The sequence below is a fragment of the Mustelus asterias genome, chromosome 12 (genome assembly GCF_964213995.1).
Source record: "Mustelus asterias chromosome 12, sMusAst1.hap1.1, whole genome shotgun sequence".
Classification (NCBI taxonomy): domain Eukaryota; kingdom Metazoa; phylum Chordata; class Chondrichthyes; order Carcharhiniformes; family Triakidae; genus Mustelus; species Mustelus asterias.
Window position 1 is genome coordinate 32,482,546 of NC_135812.1, and position 24,399 is coordinate 32,506,944.

The 24,399-nt window shown below is 44.7% G+C and overlaps 1 protein-coding gene across 2 annotated transcripts in view; it reads right to left on the reverse strand.

Annotated features, from left to right (window-relative positions):
* The window catches only part of LOC144501913 (calcium-binding protein 8), a 379,238-nt gene that overhangs the window by 3,958 nt on the left and 350,881 nt on the right, over positions 1–24,399 (reverse strand). The window contains exons 4-5 of one of the 2 annotated variants that reach the window (XM_078225948.1): positions 13,257–13,410; positions 12,405–12,407 (exon numbers count right to left, since the gene is read on the reverse strand). In XM_078225948.1, coding sequence (XP_078082074.1) covers positions 12,405–12,407; positions 13,257–13,410 — 157 coding nt within the window. The remainder of the gene's footprint in view (positions 1–12,404; positions 12,408–13,256; positions 13,411–24,399) is intronic. The other variant, XM_078225947.1, reaches the window with a different exon arrangement.

The following is a 24,399-nucleotide window of genomic DNA, read 5'->3' on the forward strand; positions in this document are numbered from 1 at the left end:
GCTGGCTATGTCAGGAGCACCCAGAGGAAACCCATGGAGACATGGGGAGAACATGCAGACTCCACACAGACAGTCACCCAATGTTGGAATTGAACCCGGGTCCCTGGTGCAGTGAAGCAGCAGTGCTAACCACTGTGCCACCGTGCCACCCATCTTGTGAAGTGGACAGACACGTGTGGTCAATAGTTGTGGATCACTGGTGCTTAACAGTCTGATAGTCGGGAGTAATAAATGTGTACAAGGCAATCAGCCTTTGAAATACTGTGCCACTTTAGGACTCCATTGTAGAAAGGTCACTGAATGGTATATCGACCAGTATGATATCCGAGATGGAAACTGGTGTTATGAGGAGACAGTGGAGAGCAGGGAAGGCAAAGAGAAGATTTAAAGAGATTTTTAAAAGTATAAATGATGCTAGGCGATGGCGACCCTCTTCCAAAATAACATTGGAAAACTCACCGTGGAGGTTAGGGGGTGGGGGGGGGGGGGGGGGGGGGGGGGGGGGGGGAAATTCCCGTCCCCTAGGGTTCTTCATTTGGGCCATGTTGCTGATACGAACCCATTGCAATTTTCAGGTGCTGATAAACACAGAGCATACTTAGACACCGATAGACCATTAAAGGCACTGCCACTGGCCACCCAGTAAGTTTAATATTCCCTTAAATTCAGGAGGAGTGTTCATTCTCCTTCCATCCCCACAAATAAACTCTCACCATGCCCGGTCCACTTTGACCTTCTGGCACAATTAACACCACCCTGGCATTCCCAACCCCACCATCCCCCTTAACCATAAAAAGAACTGCCAGGCCTCTTCTGGAGTTGAAGGGCAGATGGCAACAGCAGCATTCTGAACCCATCCCTGTTCAATGTCCATTGCAAGCTGTAAATGCTCACATGTTATGGCTTTTGGAACAGAAGACAGCACAGGTGGTATTGTGAAACCAAGGAGGTGGCACATAAAACAGCTCTGTGCACCTTGAACTAGCTAGGACTGGGTTCACAGTGCACAGTAAGGTTGTTCTGGGCAGGACTGAGTCACAAAACTCCACCAGTAGCCTTGGAAGTATGTGTATCACCAGATGAGGTGCTGAGTAGATGGTGCTCAAGTGCAGCACGGTGGCACAGTGGTTAGCACTGCTGCCTCACAGTACCAGGGACCCGGGTTCAATTCTTGGGTGACTATCTCTATGGAGTTTGTACGTTCTCCCCATGGCTGTGTGGGTTTCCTCCAGGTGCTCCGGTTTCCTCCCACAGTCCAAAAATGTGCAGGTTAGGGGGATTAGCAGGGTATAAAGTGGGGTTATGGAGATAGGCCTAGGTGAGATTGTTGTCCGAGAGTTGGTGCAGACCTGGTGGGCCGAATGGCTTCCTCCTGCACTGTAGGGACTCTATGATTCTTAGAATGGAGCAGTCAGTGTGCTGAAATTCTCTTCAATGCGACTCGGCTAAGATGGGGATTCAGTCAGCCAGAGGCCATTGATGGCAGTGTGCACTGATGGAAGTCGATCTCAGACTTGATGAATCCTATAGTGTGTGTAATATTTGCCTTCAGGGTAAAACATGCTACAAAATTGTTTCCAAGTTTTTTTGAATTGCTCCTTTGGCTTCATGGAGTAACAAAATTGTATGGCCTTATCCCTGTAACCTCCTCCAGCATTCTGCCTTGTTCTGCCTCTGCCTTCTGCCTCTGCCTTTTCCATCCAAACCCTTCTGCCTAACCTGACAGCCATCAGCTAACCCGCTCCTCTCTCTGGAATTACCTTCTCAAACCTCTCCAATCTGTCACCTCCTTCTCCTCCTTGACGATCATTTTTAAAACCCACCCATTTGAGCAAACTTTCGGCCACCCCTCGTTGTAACTTATCCTTTGTCTCAGCTTCCTCGAGTTTAATTGCATTTCGTGAAGCGCTTTGTGAAGTTCTACAATAATGATGCTCCACCAATGAAAGTGATTGCAAGCCAAGAAGTGTAGTGTTGTTTATTTGCCAAATGACTTAGCTTCTAATTTATCATTCTTGTAAATTAATTGTACTGTAGAGATGACACCATAAGATTTACCATGGAATCGCTACAGTGCAGAAGGAGGCCTTTCAGCCCATTGAGTCTGCACCGACTCTCCGACAGAGCATCTTACCCAGGCCCTATCCCTGTAACCCCGCGTATTTACCCCACTAATCCTCCTAACTTACATTTTGGGATACTAAGAGGCAATTTAGCATGGCCAATCCACCCAACTCACACATCTCCAAAGATGTGCAGGTTAGATAGATTGGCCATGCTAAATTGACCCTAGTGTCAGGGAATACTTTTCACTGTATTCTAATACATGTGACAATAATAAATCAATTCAAATCAGTTAGCAGGGTAAATGTGTGGAGTAACGGGAATAGAGCCTGGGTGTGATTGTGGTCGGTACAGACCCGATGGGCCGAATGGCCTCCTTCTGTACTGTAGGGGTTCTATGACTCTATTCTATTCTACGATCTTCGGACTGTGGGAGGAAACTAGAGCACACAGAGGAAACCCACGCAGACATGGCGAAAATGTGCAAACTCCACACATACAGTCACCCAAGGCTGGAATTGAACCTGGGTCCCTGGCACTGTGAAGCAACAGTGCTAAGCACTGTGCCACCCATCCTGTGAAGTGGACACACACATGTGTGGCCAATAGATGTGGATGACTGGTGCATAATAGTCTGATAATAAGGAGTAACAAGTGTGTACAAGGCAATCAGACTTTAGAGTGCTGTGCCACTTTAGGACTCCATTGTAGAAAGTTCACTGAATGGTATATCAACCAGTCCATATCCAAGATGGAAGCTGGTGCTGTGAGGAGACAATAGAGAGCAGGGAAGGCAAAGGGAAGATTTAAAGAGATTTTTAAAGGTATTAACAATTACAATTGGCTGAATAGAGAAGGGTCATCCCCTCTGGTAGGGCATTTAGTGATAAGGGGTGTAAATTTAAATGAGAATAAGCGGCGAGCTTAGGGAGCATCTCTTTATACGAGGAGCTTTTCAAACAGGAAATGCTTTGTCACAGGAAGTGGTTGATGTAGAGACTATTGCATAATGAAGGGGAGCAGTCAGTACTGATTTGAGGGAGGGGGGCAATCTGAGCTACAGCGGACAAGAAAACCAGCTTAATTACTCTTGGATTGCTGCAGCAATAAGCTGGTACAGGCATCACCTTGGGTCAAACGGCCACATTCAATGGTTCTGGTATGCATGGCACCCATAAGGTTGTGTGTTTTGGGTCAGAGGAGACTTGGGCCTGCTTCTAGGAACCGCCCTTTGTGCTGTGAACCTGAGTGGATGGAGAGAGAGAGCTTGAACTATAGTAGGATGCGGAACCAAGACAATACCAGCTTGATTGTGACACCTTACATGCTTGAATAGCATTCTGATAGTCACTGTTCAGGGCGCATGTATAATGAGTAGCTGATTGGAATCAGTTATGGGCAAGCAGTTGCATCTTTCTGTATTCACCTCGGCAGAGACAGCTCACCGGGGAAAAAGGCATTGTTTTCTTCAAACAAAATACATGACACGATAAACAACAATATCCAAATATCATAAGTCCTTGGTAAATTCTTCACCTCGTGTTCTATCTGCTTTACTTTGTCCCTTCCCTTTATGTCTACTCATACAAATCCCTGGCCAGGACATCGTTGGCCTGTTTCCAGACTCCCATCAATTGATTTCTCCAATGACTCGGTCATACTTGCATTTGATGTGCTTTAGCTTTCTATTTTTCTGTTCCTCTGTGAGGGCAGCAAAGATTCAGCAACATGTATTTTTAGGTCTCCGTTTGTGGAACAGAGCTGGGGATTATTGATATTTAAATTCCGAAGGGAGGTATCAGTCTGGAGATAAAGCTGTTGTGTCAATTTGAATGAAAATTCTAGGATATCCATCTGGCATTCCAATCCACGTCACTTGATCCTACCCTTGGGGCGAACATGGTGGCTAACACTGCTGCTAAACAACGCCAGGGACCCGGCTTCGATTCGCGACTTGGGTCACTGTCGGCGCGGAGTATGCGCATTCTCCACGTGACTGCGTGGGTTTCCTCCGGGTGCTCCGGTTTCCTCCCACAGTCCGAAAGACGTGCTGGTTAGGTGCATTGGTCATGCTAAATTCTCCCTCTGTGTACCCAAACAGGCACCGGAGTGTAGCGACTAGGAGATTTTCACAGTACCTTCATTGCAGTGTTTATGTAAGCCTACTTGTGACGTTAATAAATAAACTTTAAACCAGATCATAACATCTCAGGGTCCCAACAGGACTGATACCAATAGTGCTGTCATTGTATCTTCGAAAAAATTCACCGAATGTCTCTGCCTGGATTGGTTTACCTCAACTTGGTCAGGTCAGGATTTGACAACCTTCAGCAGAAGCTTTCAAAGTCACTCCAACATAAAAGTGCTTGAGTTTACAATCCAAAGATCATGCCAAAATCCAGCATTATATAACTGACAACATCAGTATGTATTAAAGCCATGAATGAACATGATCCTGTAACTAGAGGCAATGTGCGTCAGACAGTCCTGAATAACTGAGGAGCTTTTTTTTTCAGCAATCGTACTTCCTAATCTCAAGGGGCTGCTGGCAGAAATATTAATTAATTTTGTGACTCATCAGTATCTTCCCCAGATTTGTTTGTGAAAGGGTGAGCTACAAGCGAATCAGCTGATGCAGAAAAGCACGCTTTCTATACCTATTTTGTCCGTGCCTCTCGTAGTTCACTTTGGAGATATGAGTCTCAGTCAATCCCTTCAGCATCCTTTGTGCTTACTGGAGTGCTCTGAGGCTAATACTTTGCGGCTGGAGATGAAATGACAGCTGGATTCCAAGTCAATGTCTTAAAATGGAGTTCGCCCCCATCCCAAAATACATTCTATTTAAACAGTACAGTGCTCCATCGATGTTCCGAACTGCAGTTGCTGCGGTGATTACTCAAAAACCCAGCCCATAATTGTGTGTATTTGTTACCATGAAAAACTCTACTGCTTATTTAGTATGCATTTAAATAGCACCTTTAAAGTATTAAAATTCCCTACGACCTTCAATCAGATAAAAATTGTGAATGGGTCATAGAATAGAATCATAGAATCCTTACAGTGCAGAAGGAGGCCTTTCGGTCCATCGAGTCTGCTCCGACCACAACCCACCCAGGCCCTATATCCTTAATCCGACGTATTTACCCTATTAATCCCTCTGACACTATGGGACAATTTTACTATGGCCAATCCTCTTAACCTGCACATCTTTGAACTGTGGGAGGACCCGGAGGAAACCCACACAGACATGGGGAGAACGTGCAAACTCAACACAGACAGTGACCCAAGGCCAGAATTGAACCCAGGTCACTGGCGCTGTGACGCAGCAGTGCTACCCACTGTGCCACCGTGTTGCCCATGGAGAATGGTCAACTGTGTGAAAGGCTCCAGGTGGATTGAGAAGGATAAAGAGAGCCACTGTGAAATTGGGATCTTGGTTGCAGTGCTGTGGCGGGAGAAATCTTGTTGGAAAAGCTCAAACATGGGGTTGCAGGATAGATGGGTGGCACAGTGGCTAGCACTGCGGACCTGGGGTCCACAGGGACCCAGGTTCGATTCCGGCCTTCGGTGACTATCTGTGTGGAGTTTGCATATTCTCCCCATGTCTGCGTGAGTTTCCTCTGGGTGCTCCGGTTTCCTCCCACACTCCAAAGATGTGCAGGTTAGGTGGATTGGCCATGTTAAATTTCTTTTTAGTGTCCCAAGATATGTAGGTTGGATGGATCGACCCGTGGGAAATGTGTGGTGTGAAGGGGATAGGGCGGGGGTGCGGGCCTGGATAAGATATTCTGTCGGAGAGTCAATGCAGACTTGATGGGCTGAATGGCCTCTTCCACACCGTAGGGACTCTATAATTTGGAATGCAAAAAGACATTGAAAAGAACAGGGATATTGGAGTTAAGGTGGTAGTTTGCAAGGTGGGATTGAGGATGCATTTATTGCAGAAATTGATAATGAGGGAGGATTTGGAAGGGTGACAGTACCTCCGGAGAAAGAAACATTTACAATATCAGCTAGAATCAGGGTGGGTCTGGTGTCAGGAAGGAATGGTGGCACATTAGCAGTTTATTGAAAATGGGGCTGAAAGAGCAGGAGATGAATTTCATGGGAAAGGTGAGCTAAGAGGGGAGATAGATACTAGAGAAAAAGGGCAATTCAGTGTTAGAGCAGGGGGATCTTTAGGGGGAGCTTATGGGCAAAGGGAGGGGAATGGTATGGCGGAGATAGCTACAGTCCCCAACTTTAGTGGCAAAGTAATCCCTGGGCTCTTTCCAGGTCCAATCCCTGTTCATTAATCTCAGCTAATTCAGTAGTGAGAATGCATAGGCCTCAAAACTCTAGACTAAGGAGAATGATGATCCTATTCCTGACCGCTATCGAATGGCCCAGTATGTTCTCACCCAGCATATATCAATGTGTAGAAACGCTTCAACACGGGATCAAGAACACAGGTAATAGGAGCAGGAATAGACTGTGTGGCCCATCAAGCCTGTTCCATCATTCAAAACAATCACGACTGACCTTTGGCGCCAACTCTATTTTCCCACTCACACCATATCCCTTAATTCCCTGAGAAAGCAAAAATCTGTCTACTAGGTTCACCTTGTGCCCATGCATCTCCACATGCACATTCTTAACATCTCTCTCCAGCAGCACCAGCTCACTCTATCTTAAAGCTGTCCTGCTCTGCCGTTTCACTTCATCTTTTGTCTTATCCAGCTATAACACGATAACTTACTGCACTCTGTTCCCTCAGGTCCAAGCCTGGCATTGTTGATAAGCTTGTTGACAAGGATGCTGCTGTTGGTGTTTGCCTGGTAGAAGCTGACCGCCAGCTCTGTGACACTTCCTCTTACTTCCCTCTGGACCATGATCCCACCACAAAACATCAAGCCATTATTTCCAGGACTTTCACTTACCTCATCACCTCAGGAGAACTTCCCTTCACAGCTTCCCACCTCATTGTTCTCCAACCATCTCATACCTTCTTCCACAAACTGTTCTTATGGACTTATTGGGATGAATTTTCCCGTTCCACCTGCTCCGGGTGAGGGGCAGACCATGGAAAGGTCTGTTGACCACGGGTGGAATTTTCCGGTTTGAGGGTGAGCACGGCTGGAAAATTTGCTTCAGTCTGTACCTGTCACACTCAATTTGTTTCTTCAAAGCCTGATTATTTTTTTCTCCCCTTGTCCTGTCTCTCCCACCTACATCCTTTAATCTTCTGACACCTTATATTGTTTCAACAATTTCCAGTTTCCTGGTCAGAACTGCCATCCACTTCACTGAAGTGATCCTCTCTGCACACCTCCAACTCCCACTGGGAAGGTCTCAGAGCTCACTGCTCCTTTTCTGAATCAAGGCCTAATCAGTCCCCATCCGTCATCACCCTCCTCTGCCTGGCTGAACTTGTTTTCAAATTGAACAATTCCCCCTTTATCTCATCTCACTTCCTCCAAATAGACGGTATAGTTATTGGTCCCCTCTTGAGCTCAAGCTATGCCAGCCTTTTTGAAGGATATATGGAATTTTTCTTGTTCCTGTTCTGCTCAGGCTTCCTCCCCCAACTCTTGTACATTGATAACTGCATCAATGCCATTTCCTGATCTCAACTTGAACTCAAAAACTTCCTCAACGTAGCTTCCATTTTCCACCCTACTGTCACATTCACACTGTCACACTTCCCATCCCTTCCACAACTTTGCTGTTTCCATTTCTATGGTTAGGCTATCAAATAATATTCATTACAATATCACTAACTCCCACAGCTATCTCAACTACACTTCCTCAGACCTTGCTTCCTGTAAGGACTCCATTCCATTCCCCTAGTCTCTCCAGCTCCGCCACATCGCTTCCAATGATGTAACCTTTCATACCAGTGCCTCTGATATGTCTTCCTTTGTCTTCACTCACTCCACTTTTCCTAACGGGGATTCCCCTCCACTATAATTGAGAGGCCGCTCAGTGGGTCTGACCCAATTCCTGCATTTAGGCTCTCACCCTTCCCCCTCCCTCCCAGGACCACAATAGCTTTCCATATTATCACCTTTCATCTCACCAATCTCCACACTCAATGGATCATTCTCTGTCATGCCTGCCAGTGTGATACCAAATACACCTTCCCATTCCCTGACAGCATTCTGAAAGAACTGTTCTCTCCACAACATCCTGGGCCACTCCTCAGTCACCCCAACACTTTGCCCCCTTCCCACAGCACCTTTCCATTGAAACACGGGAGATGTAACATAGAACATAGAACAGTACAGCACAGTACAGGCCCTTCGGCCCTCGATGTTGCGCCGAGCTTTGTCCGAAATGTATGGGATTGGGGGTGATCTAGGAAATTGGATCAGGAATTGGCTAGCGGATAGGAAACAAAGGGTGGTGGTTGATAGTAAATATTCATCATGGAGTGCGGTTACAAGTGGTGTACCTCAGGGATCTGTTTTGGGGCCACTGCTGTTTGTAATATTTATTAATGATCTGGATGAGGGTATAGTTGGGTGGATTAGCAAATTTGCTGATGACACCAAAGTCGGTGGTGTGGTAGACAGTGAGGAAGGGTGTCGTAGTTTGCAGGAAGACTTAGACAGGTTGCAAAGTTGGGCCGAGAGGTGGCGGATGGAGTTTAATGCGGAGAAGTGTGAGGTAATTCACTTTGGTAGGAATAACAGATGTGTTGAGTATAGGGCTAACGGGAGGACTTTGAATAGTGTGGAGGAGCAGAGGGATCTAGGTGTATGTGTGCATAGATCCCTGAAAGTTGGGAATCAAGTAGATAAGGTTGTTAAGAAGGCATATGGTGTCTTGGCGTTTATTGGTAGGGGGATTGAATTTAGGAGTCGTAGCGTTATGTTGCAACTGTACACAACTCTGGTGCGGCCGCACTTGGAGTACTGTGTGCAGTTCTGGTCCCCACATTACAGGAAGGATGTGGAGGCTTTGGAGAGGGTGCAGAGGAGGTTTACCAGGATGTTGCCTGGTATGGAGGGGAGATCCTATGAGGAGAGGCTGAGGGATTTGGGATTGTTTTCGCTGGAAAGGCGGCGGCTAAGAGGGGATCTTATTGAAACATATAAGATGATTAGAGGTTTAGATAGGGTGGATAGTGATAGCCTTTTTCCTCTGATGGAGAAATCCAGCACGAGGGGGCATGGCTTTAAATTGAGGGGGGGTAGTTATAGAACCGATGTCAGGGGTAGGTTCTTTACCCAGAGGGTGGTGAGGGATTGGAATGCCCTGCCAGCATCAGTAGTAAATGCGCCTAGTTTGGGGGCGTTTAAGAGATCCGTAGATAGGTTCATGGACGAAAAGAAATTGGTTTAGGTTGGAGGGTCACAGTTTTTTTTTAACTGGTCGGTGCAACATCGTGGGCCGAAGGGCCTGTTCTGCGCTGTAATGTTCTATGTTCTATGAAACCAAGATCAAGCTATCCCACTCCCTATCATTCTGGTGTGCTCCATGTGCCTATCTAATAACTGCTTGAAAGTTCCTAAAGTGTCCGACTCCACTATCACAGCAGGCAGTCCATTGCACACCCCAACCACTCTCTGAGTAAAGAACCTGCCTTGGACATCCCTCCTATATCTCCCACCATGAACCTTATAGTTATGCCCCCTAGTAACAGCTACATTCACCCGAAGAAATAGTCTCTGAACGTCCACTTTATCTATCCCCCTCATCATCTTATAAACCTCTATTAAGTCGCCTCTCATCCTCCTCCGCTCCAAAGAGAAAAGCCCTAGCTCCCTCAACCTTTCCTCATAAGACCTACCCTCCAAACCAGGCAGCATCCTGGTAAATCTCCTCTGCACTCTCTCCAATGCTTCCACATCCTTCTTATAGTGAGGTGACCAGAACTGCACACAATATTCCAAATGTGGTCTCACCAAGGTCCTGTACAGTTGCAGCATAGCCCAACGGCTCTTAAACTCCAACCCCCTGTTAATAAACGCTAACACACTATAGGCCTTCTTCACGGCTCTATCCACTTGAGTGGCAACCTTCAGAGACCTGTGGATATGAACCCCGAGATCTCTCTGTTCCTCTACATTCCTCAGAACCCTGCCGTTGACCCTGTAATTCGCATTCAAATTAGTCCTACCAAAATGAATCACCTCGCACTTCTCAGTGTTAAACTCCACCTGCCATTTTTCAGCCCAGCTCTGCATCCTATCAATGTCTCTTTGCAGCCTACAACAGCCCTCCACCTCATCCACTACTCCACCAATCTTGGTGTCATCAGCAAATATACTGACCCACCCTTCAGCCCCCTCCTCCAAGTCATTGATAAAAATCACAAATAGCAGAGGACCCAGCACTGATCCCTGTGGTACACCGCTGGTAACTGGTCTCCAGTCTGAAAATTTTCCATCCACCACCACCCTCTGTCTTCTATGAGATAGCCAGTTACTTATCCAATCGGCCAAATTTCCCTCTATCCCACACCTCCTTACTTTCTTCATGAGTCTACCATGGGGAACCTTATCAAACACCTTACTAAAATCCATGCATACGACATCAACTGCTCTACCTTCATCTACACACTTAGTTACCTCGTCAAAGAATTCAATCAAATTTGTGAGGCAAGACTTACCCTTCACGAATCCGTGCTGACTATCACGGATTAAGCTGCATCTTTCCAAATGGTCATAAATCCTATCCCTCAGGACCTTTTCCATTAACTTACTGACCACCGAAGTAAGACTAACCGGCCCATAATTACCAGGGTCATTTCTATTTCCTTTCTTGAACAGAGGAACAACATTTGCCACTCTCCAGTCCTCTGGCACTATCCCCGTGGAAAGTGAGGACCCAAAGATCAAAGCCAAAGGCTCTACAATCTCATCCCTTGCCTCCCAAAGAATCCTAGGATATATCCCATCTGGCCCAGGGGACTTATCGACCCTCAGGTTTTTCAAAATTGCTTATACACCTTCCCTCAGAACATCTACCCCCTCCAGCCTATCAGCCTGTATCCCACTCTCATCCTCAAAAACATGGTCCCTCTCCTTGATGAACACTGAAGAAAAGTATTCATTCATCGCCTCTCCTATCTCTTCTGACTCCATGCACAAGTTCCCACTACTATCCTTGACCGGCCCTAACCTCACCCTGGTCATTCTTTTATTTCTCACATAAGAGTAAAAAGCCTTGGGGTTTTCCTTATTCCGACCTGCCAAGGAGTTCTCATGCCCCCTCCTAGCTCTCCTAAGCCTTTTTTTTAGCTCATTCCTTGCTATCTTGTAACCCTCAAGCGACCCAACTGAACCTTGTTTTCTCATCCTTAGATACGCTTCTTTTTTCCTCTTGACAAGACATTCAACCTCTTTTGTGAACCATGGTTCCCTCACTCGGCCATTTCCTCCCTGCCTGACAGGGACATGCCTATCAAGGACACGCAGTGTTTGTTCCTTGAACAAGCTCCACTTTTCATTTGTGCCTTTCCCTGACAGTTTCTGTTCCCATCTTATGCTCCCTAATTCTTGCCTAATCGCATCATAATTATCCCTCCCCCAATTATAAACCTTGTCCTGCTGTAAGACCCTATCCCTCTCCATTGCAATAATGAAAGACACCGAATTGTGGTCACTATCTCCAAAGTGCTCTCCCACAAACAAATCTAACACTTGGCAGTTTAAAGTTTATTTCTTAGTGTCACAAGTAGGCTTACACCAACTCTGCAATGAAATTACAGTGAAAATCCCCTAGTCGCCACACTGGTGCCTGTTCAGGTACTCTGAGGAAGAATTTAGCATGATCAATGCACTAACCAACACATCTTTCAGAGGAAATCAGAGCACATGGAACAGCTGCCATTTTACCTCCATCTCCTCACTACTATACTACTGGACACTATTCATTATTCTACCATTCGTGCCCACTCTGGACAAATCTTTTGTTTCTTCAAAACAACAATTACCACTCTCTTTGCCTTTTTTTTCCATGAAATCTTTTGTCAGTTAATCTCTCCTGCCCTCCAATCTTTTTTCTTCCTCCCTCTTTTCCCTTGCTCAAATCCTGTTACATTTCTATTTTCCTTCCATGACCTGAGACATTAACTCCATTCGTCCTTCCTTTTTTTTGTTAATTCATTGGATATAAGCATCGCTGGCTGCCCAGCATTTATTGCCCATCCCTAGTTGCCTGAGGGCAGTTGAGAGTCAACCACATTGCTGTGGCTATGGAGTCACAGGTAGGCCGGACCAGGTAAGGACGGCAGATTTCCTTCCCTAAAGAACATCAGTGAACCAGATGGGTTTTTTCGACAATCGACAATGGTTTCATGGTCACCAGTAGATTCTTAATTCCAGATATTTTTTATTGAATTCAAATTTCACCACCTGCCGTGGCAGGATTCAAATCCGGGTCCCCAGAATGTTAGCTGAGTTTCTGGACTCATAATTTAGTGATAATATCACTAAGCCATCACCTCCCCTTCTGCTGCTTGATCTGCTGAGTGTTTCCAGCATTTCCTGTTTTTTAAAAATTTCAAGTTCAACTCTGCACCCAACAATCACAAAGGGGTAAGAGTGATATTTATTATTGTCACAAGTCGGCTTATATTAACACTGCAATGAAGTTACTGTGAAAATCCTCGAGTCGCCATTCTCTGGTGCCTGTTCGGGTACACTGAGAGAGAACTTTGCATGGCCAATACACCTAACCAGCACGTTCTTTGGACTGTGGGAGGAAACCGGAGCGCCCGGAGGAAACCCACGCAGATACGGGGAGAATGTGCAGAATCCGCACAGACAGTGACCCAAGCTAGGAATCGAACCCGGGTCCCTGACTCCGTGAGGCAGCAGTGCTAACCACTGTGCCACCGTGCCGCACTCACAGGATATCGCTGGGCTACTGATGTCAATAAAGTGATTTCCCTAGCTTGTGATCTATGTTGAACGGAGCAGGAAGGAAAATAAACTAGCCTTGCCCGGTTGAAATAAGGAGAACAATCTGAAATGTGACATTTGCTGCGGCATCGAATAAAAACAGGACAGCTGTTGGCCACACTGAAGAAAATAACAATGATTAGTGACTTTGCACAGATATCACAGAAAGTTAAATTAATACTTTTAAATAGAATTTGCAACACCCTTAATCTGATTCTGTATTTCTTCAGAGAGTGATTCAGTGAACTTCAGAAACAATAATAAACTCAATCTCCAGTTCAGCGTGTATGATGGGCTTACCTTCAAATTCGGTATGACAGTTACTTGAACTTTCATTCAGGCTCTCCTCCTCTGTTATGATGATGTTCTCAATATCTTTCATTGTCAAATGGTCCCGAAATGCGTGAAATAATATGTGCTTCAGTTCTTCCAGTGTAATCCTCTGCATATCAAACTGATGGAAAAATAAGAGTCAAGCTGTGTCCAGAATGACAAAAGCTTTCGCTATTTTTAATGGGGGGTGGAGAGAGAGTTTGGTCTATCACAGATCAGGATTTGTATCCGAATCATATGCTTAATTAATCTTTCTCAACAAGGTCATTTTTGCAGTCGCATGGATTCCTTCCACGGCTTGGAGATTCGGGTCACTGGTTTCTGCACGCACAATACACTGCCATTGGATGCTTTGTGAATGGTAAACAGGATGCAGAGCTGAGACACACAGCGTACATTTGTGAATTACTCATTAAACTTAGGCTTAGTGATTTATAAAGAAAATGGAACATGTATCCACCATCATTACTATCGAGAGATTTCCTCCAACTAAATGTTGGAAAGACCAAAACCCATCATCTTCCACCCCACCACAAGCTTTGCCCCCTTGTCACCGATTTCATCCACTTCTCTGGTGACTGTCACGAGGCCAAACCAGGCTGCTCATAACCTTTAATTCTGAGATGAGCTTCAGGCCACATATCTGCCCCATCACCAACACTGCCTGTTTCCATCTCCGCAATAGCACTTGACTCAGCACGGTGCAGCATGGTAGCCCAGTGGTTAGCACTGCTGCCTCACAGTGCCAGGGACCCGGGTTCATTTCCCGGCTTGGGTCATTGTCTGTGTGGAGTCTGCACGTTCTCCCGTGTCTGCGTGGGTTTCCTTCGGGTGCTCCGGGTTCCTCCCACAGTCCAAAGATGTGCAAGTCAGGTGGATTGGCCATGCTAAACTGTCTATTAATGTCAAGGGGATTAGCAGATATATGGAGTTATGGGATAGGGCCTGGGTGGGACTGTTGTCGGTGCAGGCCCGATGGGCTGAATGGCCTCCTTCGGCACTGTAGGGATACGATGGATTCTATGACTCTTGCTATGCCTCAGCTCATTGGCTGCTGGAACCCTCACTCATGCCTTTGTTACCTCTAAAGAGAGGATCAAAAGCTATGGAGCAATTTGAAAATATGGATAAGAAGTTTAAAACTAAGTTGTTGCCTGAAGTGTTGCCTATGTAGGTCAGCAAGCACAGGACTATTCCAATGCTCTCCTGGTGGACCTCCCATCGGTCACCCTCAATAAACTTGAGCTCATTCAGAACATTGTTGTGTGTTACACTAACTCTCCCCCAAGTCCCATTCACCCATTGCCCCTGTGCTCACTAACCATATTGGCAACATTTCAGGCAACAATTCAGTTTTAAACTTCTCATCCAAATTTTCAAATCGCTTCATGGCTTTGCTCCTCCCCATGTTTGTAACCTCCTCCAGCCATACAATCCTCTGAGGTCATAGAATCAGTACAGTGCAGAAGGAGGCCATTTGGCCCATCGAGTCTGCACCGACCACAATCCCACCCAGGCTCTATTTCCATAACCCCATGCATTTACTCTGCTAGTCTCCCTGACACTAATGGACAGTTTAGCATGGCCAATCCACCTAACCTGCACATCTTTGGACTGTGGGAGGAAATCAGAGCACCCGGAGGAACCCACACAGACACGGGGAGAATGTGCAGACTCCACAGACAGTGATCCAAGCTGGGAATCGAACCTGGGTCCCTGGCGTTGTGAGGCAGCAGTGCTAACCACTGTGCCACCCCAAGATCTCTTGGCTGCTTCAATACTGACCTCTTGCACATTCCCGATTTTCATCACTTTACCATTGGCAGACATGCCTTCTGCTGCCTCAGCCCTGGGCACTGAAATTTCTTCCCTAAACTCCTCTGCTTTTCCAATTTACTGTCTTCCACTAAGATGCTCCTTAAAATCTACTTCTTTGACTTGCTTTTGATCATCTTTCTTAGTATGTCTTGATGAAGCTTGGTGCTTAACCATTTTACATTACATTAAATTACGTTAAAGGTGCTATATAAATACAATGTTGTTGCTGCATGACTCCATCTTATATCATGTCACATGTTCTTGTTCATTTAACTAAACAAATATGAAGCATGAAACAATCACATGAATATAAGATACCTCACACCTTAGATAGGATTTTTCCCCCCCCCCCACCCCTCCCATTGGCCAGTGCTGGCCAGTCTCGCCGATGTCTATGGGGTTTTCTGTGCCCCGTGCCCTCTGCCTCTGGGGAACAGGCGTGAGGGCTCATTATTGGCGGGACTGGAAGATCCCATCAGCATGTGGAGCTGGAAAAATTTGGCTCTTGTGTGCTGAAAAATAAAACGACCAGGTCAGTAACCATTCTTTATAAAACCATCTTCATATTCTCTTATTCTTTAATTTCTTCAAGCTCACTGATGATATCTTCTCTGCTTTGCTTTGCTCCAGGGCTCTACATGTTCCCAGCTTAAGTGCCAATTTGATTTACCAGTCACCTTCTCAACTCTAAGTCAGAGGATTTGTATGTTGGGGCTGAGCACTGATGGAGTGCGGTATTGTGGGAGACGCTCGCTTTCAAATGAGGTACTAAATTTAGATGTCAACTGTTCAGAGAGATATAAATGATCCCTTTGTATGATGTATAAAAAAGCAGAGAATTCTCATGCTGTCCTGACAAATAATTCTACCTCAACCAACAGCAATAAAATCAGATTCTCCCATCATTACCACAACCAGGTTAAGAACGCAAGTGAGAAGCTTGCTGAGCACAGAAAGGGCAGAGGGGAAGTTAAAAAAGCTAATAGGAGAAGCAAAGGGAAGAGGCTGGTAACTAACGTGAAAGGGAATCCAAAAGTCCTCCATACACAAATAAATAGAGAAAGGAGGGATAGATCAATTAGAGACTAAAATGGGGATTTGCGCAAAGAGGCAAGAGGCATGGCTGAGGTAGTTGCTAAGTACTGTACATCTGTTTGGATCAAGGCTGCCAAAGTCATAGCGAAAGAAGAATTGGGTGAGACATTTCACGCACTAAAATAAATTGATGAAATGGAGGTATTAGACAGGCTGGCTGCACTTAAAGTTGTTAAGTCACCAGGGCCAGATGAGATGCATCATACAACACTGAGGGAAGTAAGGGTAGAAATTACAGATGGACTGGCTATAATCTTCCAATTCTCCTGAGATACAAGAGTTGGTCCAGAGGACAGGGGATTTGTTCAGAAAAGGGTTGAAGGATATGGTCAAAAACTGCAAACCAGTCAGTGGTGGCAAAAGTTTTTGGAAATTATAATCTTGGACAGAATTAATAGTGACTTGGATAAACATGGATTGATTAAGAGAAACCATCACAGGTTTATTAGAAGTAAAACTATTTTGCTCAAGATTTCTGATGAGTTAGTAGAGAGGGTTGATGAGGGCAGTGCAGTTGATGTGGTATACATGGATTTCTGCAAAATGTGTTTGATAAAGCGCCACTTTACAGGATGTTCAGCAGAGTTAAACTCAGTGGAATAAAAGAAGCAATACCAACATGGATATGAAGGTGGCTGAGTGATGGTTGTTTTTCGGACTGGAGTATGCAGTTGGCTTTTCCAGTGCTCAGTCCAGGGTTACTAATTTCCTTGATATATATTAATGACCTAGACTAGGGGTGTGGAATGAAATTTGCAGATCAGGGAAAACTTGAAGACATTATGAATCATGAAGAGGATAGTGGTACACCTCAAAAGGACACAGACAGGGTGTGGAATGGACAGACACATGGTGGATGAACTTTAACGCACAGAAGTGTGAAGTGATACACGTTGGTAGGAAGAATGAGGGGAGCAATGTGAAATAAAAGGAAATCATTCTAAAAAGTGCGAGAGCAGAGGGACCTTTATCCCATGTTGTTCAACAAGGGGCGGCACGGTGGCACAGAGGTTAACACTGCTGCCTCACAGTGCCAGGGGCCCAGGTTCGATTCCCGGCTTGGGTCACTGGCTGTGTGTAGTTTGCACGTTCACCCCATGTCTGCATGGGTTTCCTTGGGTGCTCTGGATTCCTCCCACAGTCCAAAGATGTGCTGGTTAGGTTGACTGGCCATGTCAAATTGACCCTAGTTTCAGGGGGATTGGTAGGGTAACGAGAGGGTGGGATTGTTGTCGGTGCAGGCTCAATGGACCGAATGGCCTCCTTCTGTGCTGGAGGGAGTTGATGATTCTATGACCTGCGAGTGTATATGCACAAATTGCTGAAGGTTGCAGGGCAGGTTGCGGAAGGCAAATGGGATCCTGGGCTTTGTAAATAGAGGCATGGAGTACAAAAAAAAGGAAGTTATGGTGAACCTTTATAAAACTTCGCTTTTCCTTTAACTCGAGTATTGTTTCCAATTCAGGGCACTAGACCTTAGGAAGGATGTGAAGACATTAAAGAGAGTTTGGAATAGATTCATGACAATCTTTTATGGGGCTTTAGTGACATGGATAGACTGGAGAAGCTGGAACTGTTCTCCAATAGAGAAGGCTGAGAGGAGATTGGGTGTTCAAAAATATGTAGGGCCTGTTCAGAGTAGATACAGAGAAACTGTTCTCATTGGTGGAAGGGTCAAGAACCAGAGGGCACCAACGTGAGGTCAATGGCAAAAGAACCAAGGACGACCTTTTACACAGCAACTGCTTAGGATCCCTGAGAGTGCAGTGGAGGCAGATTCAGTCATGGTTTTCAAAAGAGAATTGGACAATTATCAGAAGAGAAAACATTTGCAGGGCTATGGGAAGAGATGAGGGAGCAGGACTAGCTGAGTTGCCCTTGACTTGCTTGCACAAGTTGACTACTGGGTATCTTACATTGTAAGAGTAACAGCACTTCAAAGGTAATCCATTAACTATAAAGCACTTTGAGATATCCTAAGGTCATGAGAAGCACTGTGCAAATGCAAGTATTTCTGTCTTTCATCTCACTTGCTATTTGTGGGATCTTGCAGAGTGCAAAAACTGGTTGTTGCATTTTATACAGCACAATGGCTACACTTTCAAAATAATTCATTGTTTACGAAAACGTTGTTTAAATGTAAATTCTTTCTTATTATCCATTAACATTAGTGGAAAAGTGAGTATGAGTATTTACATTTACAGTGTCTTGTTCTCAAACAATAGTGAAATGAGGAAGATATGCCTCAATATTTCTCCAGGTTCCAAAGCTGCTTTCAAACTATAATTAAGAAAGCTCACCAATGCCTCAACTTTTTCAAGGAAATTCAGCATGTCTGCTACGACTCTCACCAATTTTTACAGATGCACCATAGAAAGTATCCTTTCTGGATATATCGCAGCTTGGTATGGCTCCTGCTCTGCCCAAGACCACAAGAAACTACAAAGAGTTGTGAATGTAGCCCAGTCCACCATGCAAACCAGCCTCCCATCCATTGACTCCGTCTACACTTCTCGCTGCCTCGGAAAGCAGCCAGCATAATGAAAGACCCCATGCACCCCGGACATACTCTCTTCCACTTTCTCCCATTGGGAAAAAAATACAGAAGTCTGAGGTCACACACCAACCGACTTAAGAACAACTTCTTCTCTGCTGCCATCAAACTTTTGAATGGACCTACCTTATATTAAGTTGATCTTTCTCTATACCTTAGCTGTGACTGCAACACTATATTTTGCAACCTCTCCTTTCCTTCTCCCCTATGTACTCTATGAATGGTGGAGATGCTGGCATTGGACTGGGATGGGCACAGTAAGAAGTCTGACAACACCAGGTTAAAGTCCAACAGGTTTATTTGGAATCATGAGCTTTCGGAGTGCTGCTCCTTCCTCAGGAGAGTGTCCACTCATCTGAAGAAGGAGCAGTGCTCCGAAAGCTCGTGATTCCAAATAACCTGTTGGACTTTAACCTGGTATTGTCAGACTTCTCATACGAATGGTATGTTTCATCTGTATAGCTTGCAAGAAACACTTTTCAATGTATCCCAATACATGTGACAATAATAAACCGAATCAAAGCAAATTCAAATCTATGCACCACAGGAGTTCATGAAGAATCAAGAGTGAAAAGAGGAAACAGGATTGCTTATTTCAACGCAAGTATGAATTACATGCAAGTTTATTAAACTGGGAGAAATGTTTCAAATGCCATAGCTTCAAGCATAGTGGCACAAGTAAAATAATCTGCCATGAACTAACAGAAAATGGAGACACGCCTGTGATCTTCCACACACTGAATTATCAATCTCAGGCGTAAAGACATAAATGCAAAGCGAAATGCATCACTTTCATCATTAGGAGAATGCTTACCTGGACTGCTCTCAAGTAGCTCAAAGTGTGTGTTTTTTAGCCATATTATTAACGGCTTGACAGCAAGTGACAGATCTCCACATGCTTTGACAGGAACCGTGTTAGATAACAAGACTGAAAAGGAGATTGAGAACTAAATATCCTAAAAAGAGGAAATGTATTAGAATTTTGTTTGACACCTGTAGTGTGAAACATTAAAAAGGAGTCCATTAATAAAATAAACTCAACAGCACTCAACAAGAATGATGATTAATAAATTCCAGGCAACATAGGTAAGACAGGTTGTATCGAATAAATATATTGGAATTCTTCAACAAAACAACAGATCTATAGATGAGTAAGATGGTGAATATTATATATCTTGACTTTCAGAAAGCCCTTGACAAAGCCTTTCACAGGAGACATATGACTACAGTGAAAGCTTTCAGGATCCAAGATTGTAAATTGGATAATTAGCTGGCTAGATAATAGGAAACAGAAGGTAGACATTGATGACATTACTAATTAGAAGTTGTGAGCAGTTTCGCCCCTTGGAAATGGCTCTATAATCTTTATTTATTAATGACCTTGGTGAAAACATTATAAATACAATGTCTAATTTCATGGATTATATGCAGAAAACAGAGTATTCCAAGGTGAAGAATTGTTCAGAGCATAGTGAATACACTTAGCAACTGGTGTGGACAATAATGTAGTCTTAATACTCAATACGTTAGGCACATTAGGATTACACAAGAGGCTTAATGGTAAGTAGAGGGCATCAGGAAAATGATATTTGTGTGTTAGTAAATCAGATAGTTACTGTTAAACATTAAAAATATCACATTGGACAGCACCATTATCAAACTAAACACAATGGCGCAGAATTTGTTGGAAAAATGTTGGGTGGCACGGTGGTACAGTGGTTAGCACTGCTGCCTTACAGCACCAGGGACCTGGGTTCAATTCCAGCCTCAGTCACTGTCTGTGTAGAGTTTACACATCTCCCTGTGCCTGTGTGAGTTTCCTCCGGGTGCTCCGGTTTCCTCCCACAGTCCAAAGACGTGCGGGTTAGGTGGATTGGCCATGCTAAATTGCTCCTTAATGTCAGGGAGTTTAGCAAGGGTTATGGGGATAGGACCAGGGTGAGATTGTTGTCTGTGCAGGCTTGATGGGCCAAAAGGCCTCCTTCTGCACTGTTATGATTCTATGAAAATAATGACAAGTTAAATGCACAGACCATTATTCCTGTGTAAGTAGCTCAGCAACTTGTGGCAAGGTGTAATTTACAAATCACCACAAATTGTTGAGCTATTTTCACACAAATAATTTTGTGTACATTTACTTCATCATTATTTTTCTACACAAGAGACTGATGCAAAAGAAAGTGCACATGGTGTAGGGTATAATATGGCAGGATGTATAGAGGATTGGTTAACATCTTGAAGCAGAGAGCACGAATAAACAGGACATTTTCAAGTTGACAGTCTGTAAGTATTAGAATGCCACAAGGAAGAATACTGGAGCCTCAGATATTTACAATAAAGACTGAGCGTAACATATCCAAGTTTGCTGATGATGCAAAGCTAGGTGGGAATGGATATTGCGAGGAGGACACAAAGCAGCTGCACAAGTTAAGTGTCTGGGCAACAACATGGCACATCCCAGCGACAGCAGAATGAGGCCCTTGAATGGCCCTCAATTAGCAACTTAAGGGCCTCAATTGGTGGCAGGATGGGAAGTTTGACCATGGGCCTTCTTACCCAGATGGTGGCAGGCTTCAGGATGCCACCATCCTGCCTAAGTACATGCCCTTCCCACTTCCAAGTTCGCCACTATCAAGGACAAAAGATTCCTCCCATGAGGGAAAGCGTGAGGTTATTCACTTTGATAGAAGAACAGAAAAGAATATTTTTTAAAAGGCATTGAACTTCTAATTGTTGATGTTCAGAGAGACTTGAGTGTAGTTATACAAGGAACACAGTTAGTCAACATGCAGAAGCAGCAAGCAATTAGGAAGGCATGATGACGTTTATTGTAAGGGAATTAGAGTACAAAAATAAGAAAATATTGTAACAATTGTGCATGGATTTGGTGAGACCACACCATGAGTATAGTGCGCAGTTTTGGCCTCCATATTTAAAGGATATACTCACTTTGGAGATAATACAGCAAAGATTCACTAGATATGTTCTTAGGATAAGTGGTTGCCCTATGATGAGAGGCTGAGTGAATTGGGTTAATATTTTCTGCACTTTAGTAGAATGAGAAGTGATCCCATTGAAAGAAATTGCTTGACACTAAGGGGAGAGTTTTCCCGTCCCACCCGCCACAGGAATCATAGTGAGCGGGGGGTGGACCATACAAAGGTCCCTTGACCTTGGGTGGGATTTTCCATTTTGGGGTGAGCATGACTGGAAAATCCCATGAGGCGGCACAGTGGTTAGCACTGCTGCCTCACAGCACCAGGGTCCTGGGTTCGACTCCAGCCTTGGGGGACTGCCTATGTGGAGTTTGCACGTTTTCCATGTGCCTGCATGGGTTTCCTCCGGGTGCTCCGGCTTCCTCCCACAGTCTGAAAGACGTCTGGTTAGGTGCATTGGCCATGCTAAATTCTCCCTTAGTGTACCCGAACAGGCGCCAGAGTATGGCGACTATGGGATTTTCACAGTAACTTCATTGCAGTGTTAATGTAAGCCTACTTGTGACTAGAACAAAGAACAAAAAACCAAGAAAATTAGAGCACAGGAACAGGCCCTTTGGCTCTCTACGCCTGCACCAACCATGCTGCCCGTCTGAAATAAAACCCCCCACCCTTCCGGGGACCATATTCCTCTATTCCAATCCTATTCATGTATTTTTCCAGATGCCCCTTAAAAGACTAATAAATGAACTTTAACTTTAAGAGGTTGTTTCCTTAGGCTGGGAATCTAGAACCTGGAGGGACAATGTCAGGATAAGGAGCCCATCATTTAGAGATGAGAATTTTTTTTACTCAAAGGGTTTTGAATCTTTGGAATTCTCTCCCGGAATATTTTATAGGTATTCCATCGTTGAGTATACTTAAGACAGATTTTTGGTCTCAGGGAATTAAGAGATATGAGGAACGGGCAGGAAAGTGGAGTCGAGGCAAAAGATCAGTCATAATTGTAGGCTTGATAGGCTGTATACTCTCCTACTGCACCTATTGTGTATGCTCTCTGCTCTAAGAACAACCTCGGTTTTAGTCTCTCCAAATAACTAAAGCCCCCGGCCGGAATTCTCCCATCCCACCTGCCACTGGAATTCTAGCGGGCGGGGGGCGCATCATGTAAAGGTCCATTGAAGTCGGACCGGGATCTCCGGTTTTCAGGTGAGTGCGGCCGGAGAATCCTGCCCCGCAATCCTGGTACTATTCAATCTCCTCTGTACTTTTTCTAAATCCCCCTTGATGTGCCCCGTGTTAGCAAGTTCCATGCCAATGATGAAGATATATCTTGGGAGGTAGCAATGATATTCTACTGGAGTAGCACTGACGGTGATGCCGGGGTACCACAACATGGACAGCAGTGTAAAAGATGGCAGACTCTACTCAGAAATTGGAAGCCATTAGTGATAAAACAAACACAGCAAGTCAAGTCCAATTTTATCAGAAATTTCCACATGTGGAAGTAAGATTTACCAGTGGACGATTTATTGATAGCTTCATAATTGCCTGCTGTACCTTCATGTTAACCTTCTGTAATTCATATACAAGGACACCATAGGATTCCTATCATGCAGAAGGAGGCCATTCAGCTCACCAAGTCTGCACCAACTCTCTGAAAGAGCATCTTATGCAGGCTCAGCACTCCCGCGCATTTGCCATGGCTAATCCACCTAACCTACACATCTTTGGAGTGTAGGAGGAAACTGGAGCATCTGCAGGGTACCCACGCAGACACAGGAAGAACGCGCAAACTCCACAGAGACAGGCACCAAAGGCCGGAATTGAACCTGGGTCCCTGGCGTTGTGAGGTAGCAGTGTTGGTTACTGTGCCACCACGCTGCCCAAGTCCCTCTGAATATAAACGTTTCCCAGTCTCTCACCATTGCTTTTTTTTTCTTACCAATATGGATAACTTCACATTTTGCCACACTGTACTTAAACTACAATGTCCTTATACACTCACGAAACCTGTTTACATACCTCGGCTGCCTATTTGCATCTTCCTCACGACTATAGTTTCCCACTTAACTTTGTACCATCAACAAACTTGAATACGTTATACAGACCCCCAAGTCATTCATATAGATTTTAAATAGCTACACCTAAGATACTGATCTTTGCAGTATCCCTCATTTAGTCCCTTGATCCTGTGTCACCATGCAGATTACAAAAATCTATCGCCTCATTGAATTTTTCAGTTGATTTAATTAAACGCAACAGCTTATGGATTGGAGAGTTCCAGATTTCCATCAGCTATTGCGTGATGAAGTGCTTCATGGACTTCCTCCATATTTAAGGTTATGCATTCCCGTTCAGGGTTCTCTATGTTCTTCAAGGTTGCTGCAGTGAAAGATTACTGCATGAGTTGGGTATGAAGCAGCTAACCAATTACAGAGGAAATCAGTGCAGCACACCAAGGAGTTGGTTTTTGTATCGGTATCGTGCATAGTACCTGCATGATCAGATAACAGACACTAAGGTTGGCCCACCCTAAGGAAGTTGCTACTGAGTCAAATCTACTTACAACATTGCCATTTGTCATCCAAACTCTCAGACTATTCATGAGACCAAATGTTACCTGTCAATCTGGACCACATCTAGCCCTCTAGCAAGCTCTTTGGCACAGTGGTTAGCACTGCTGCCTCACAGTGCCAGGGATGCA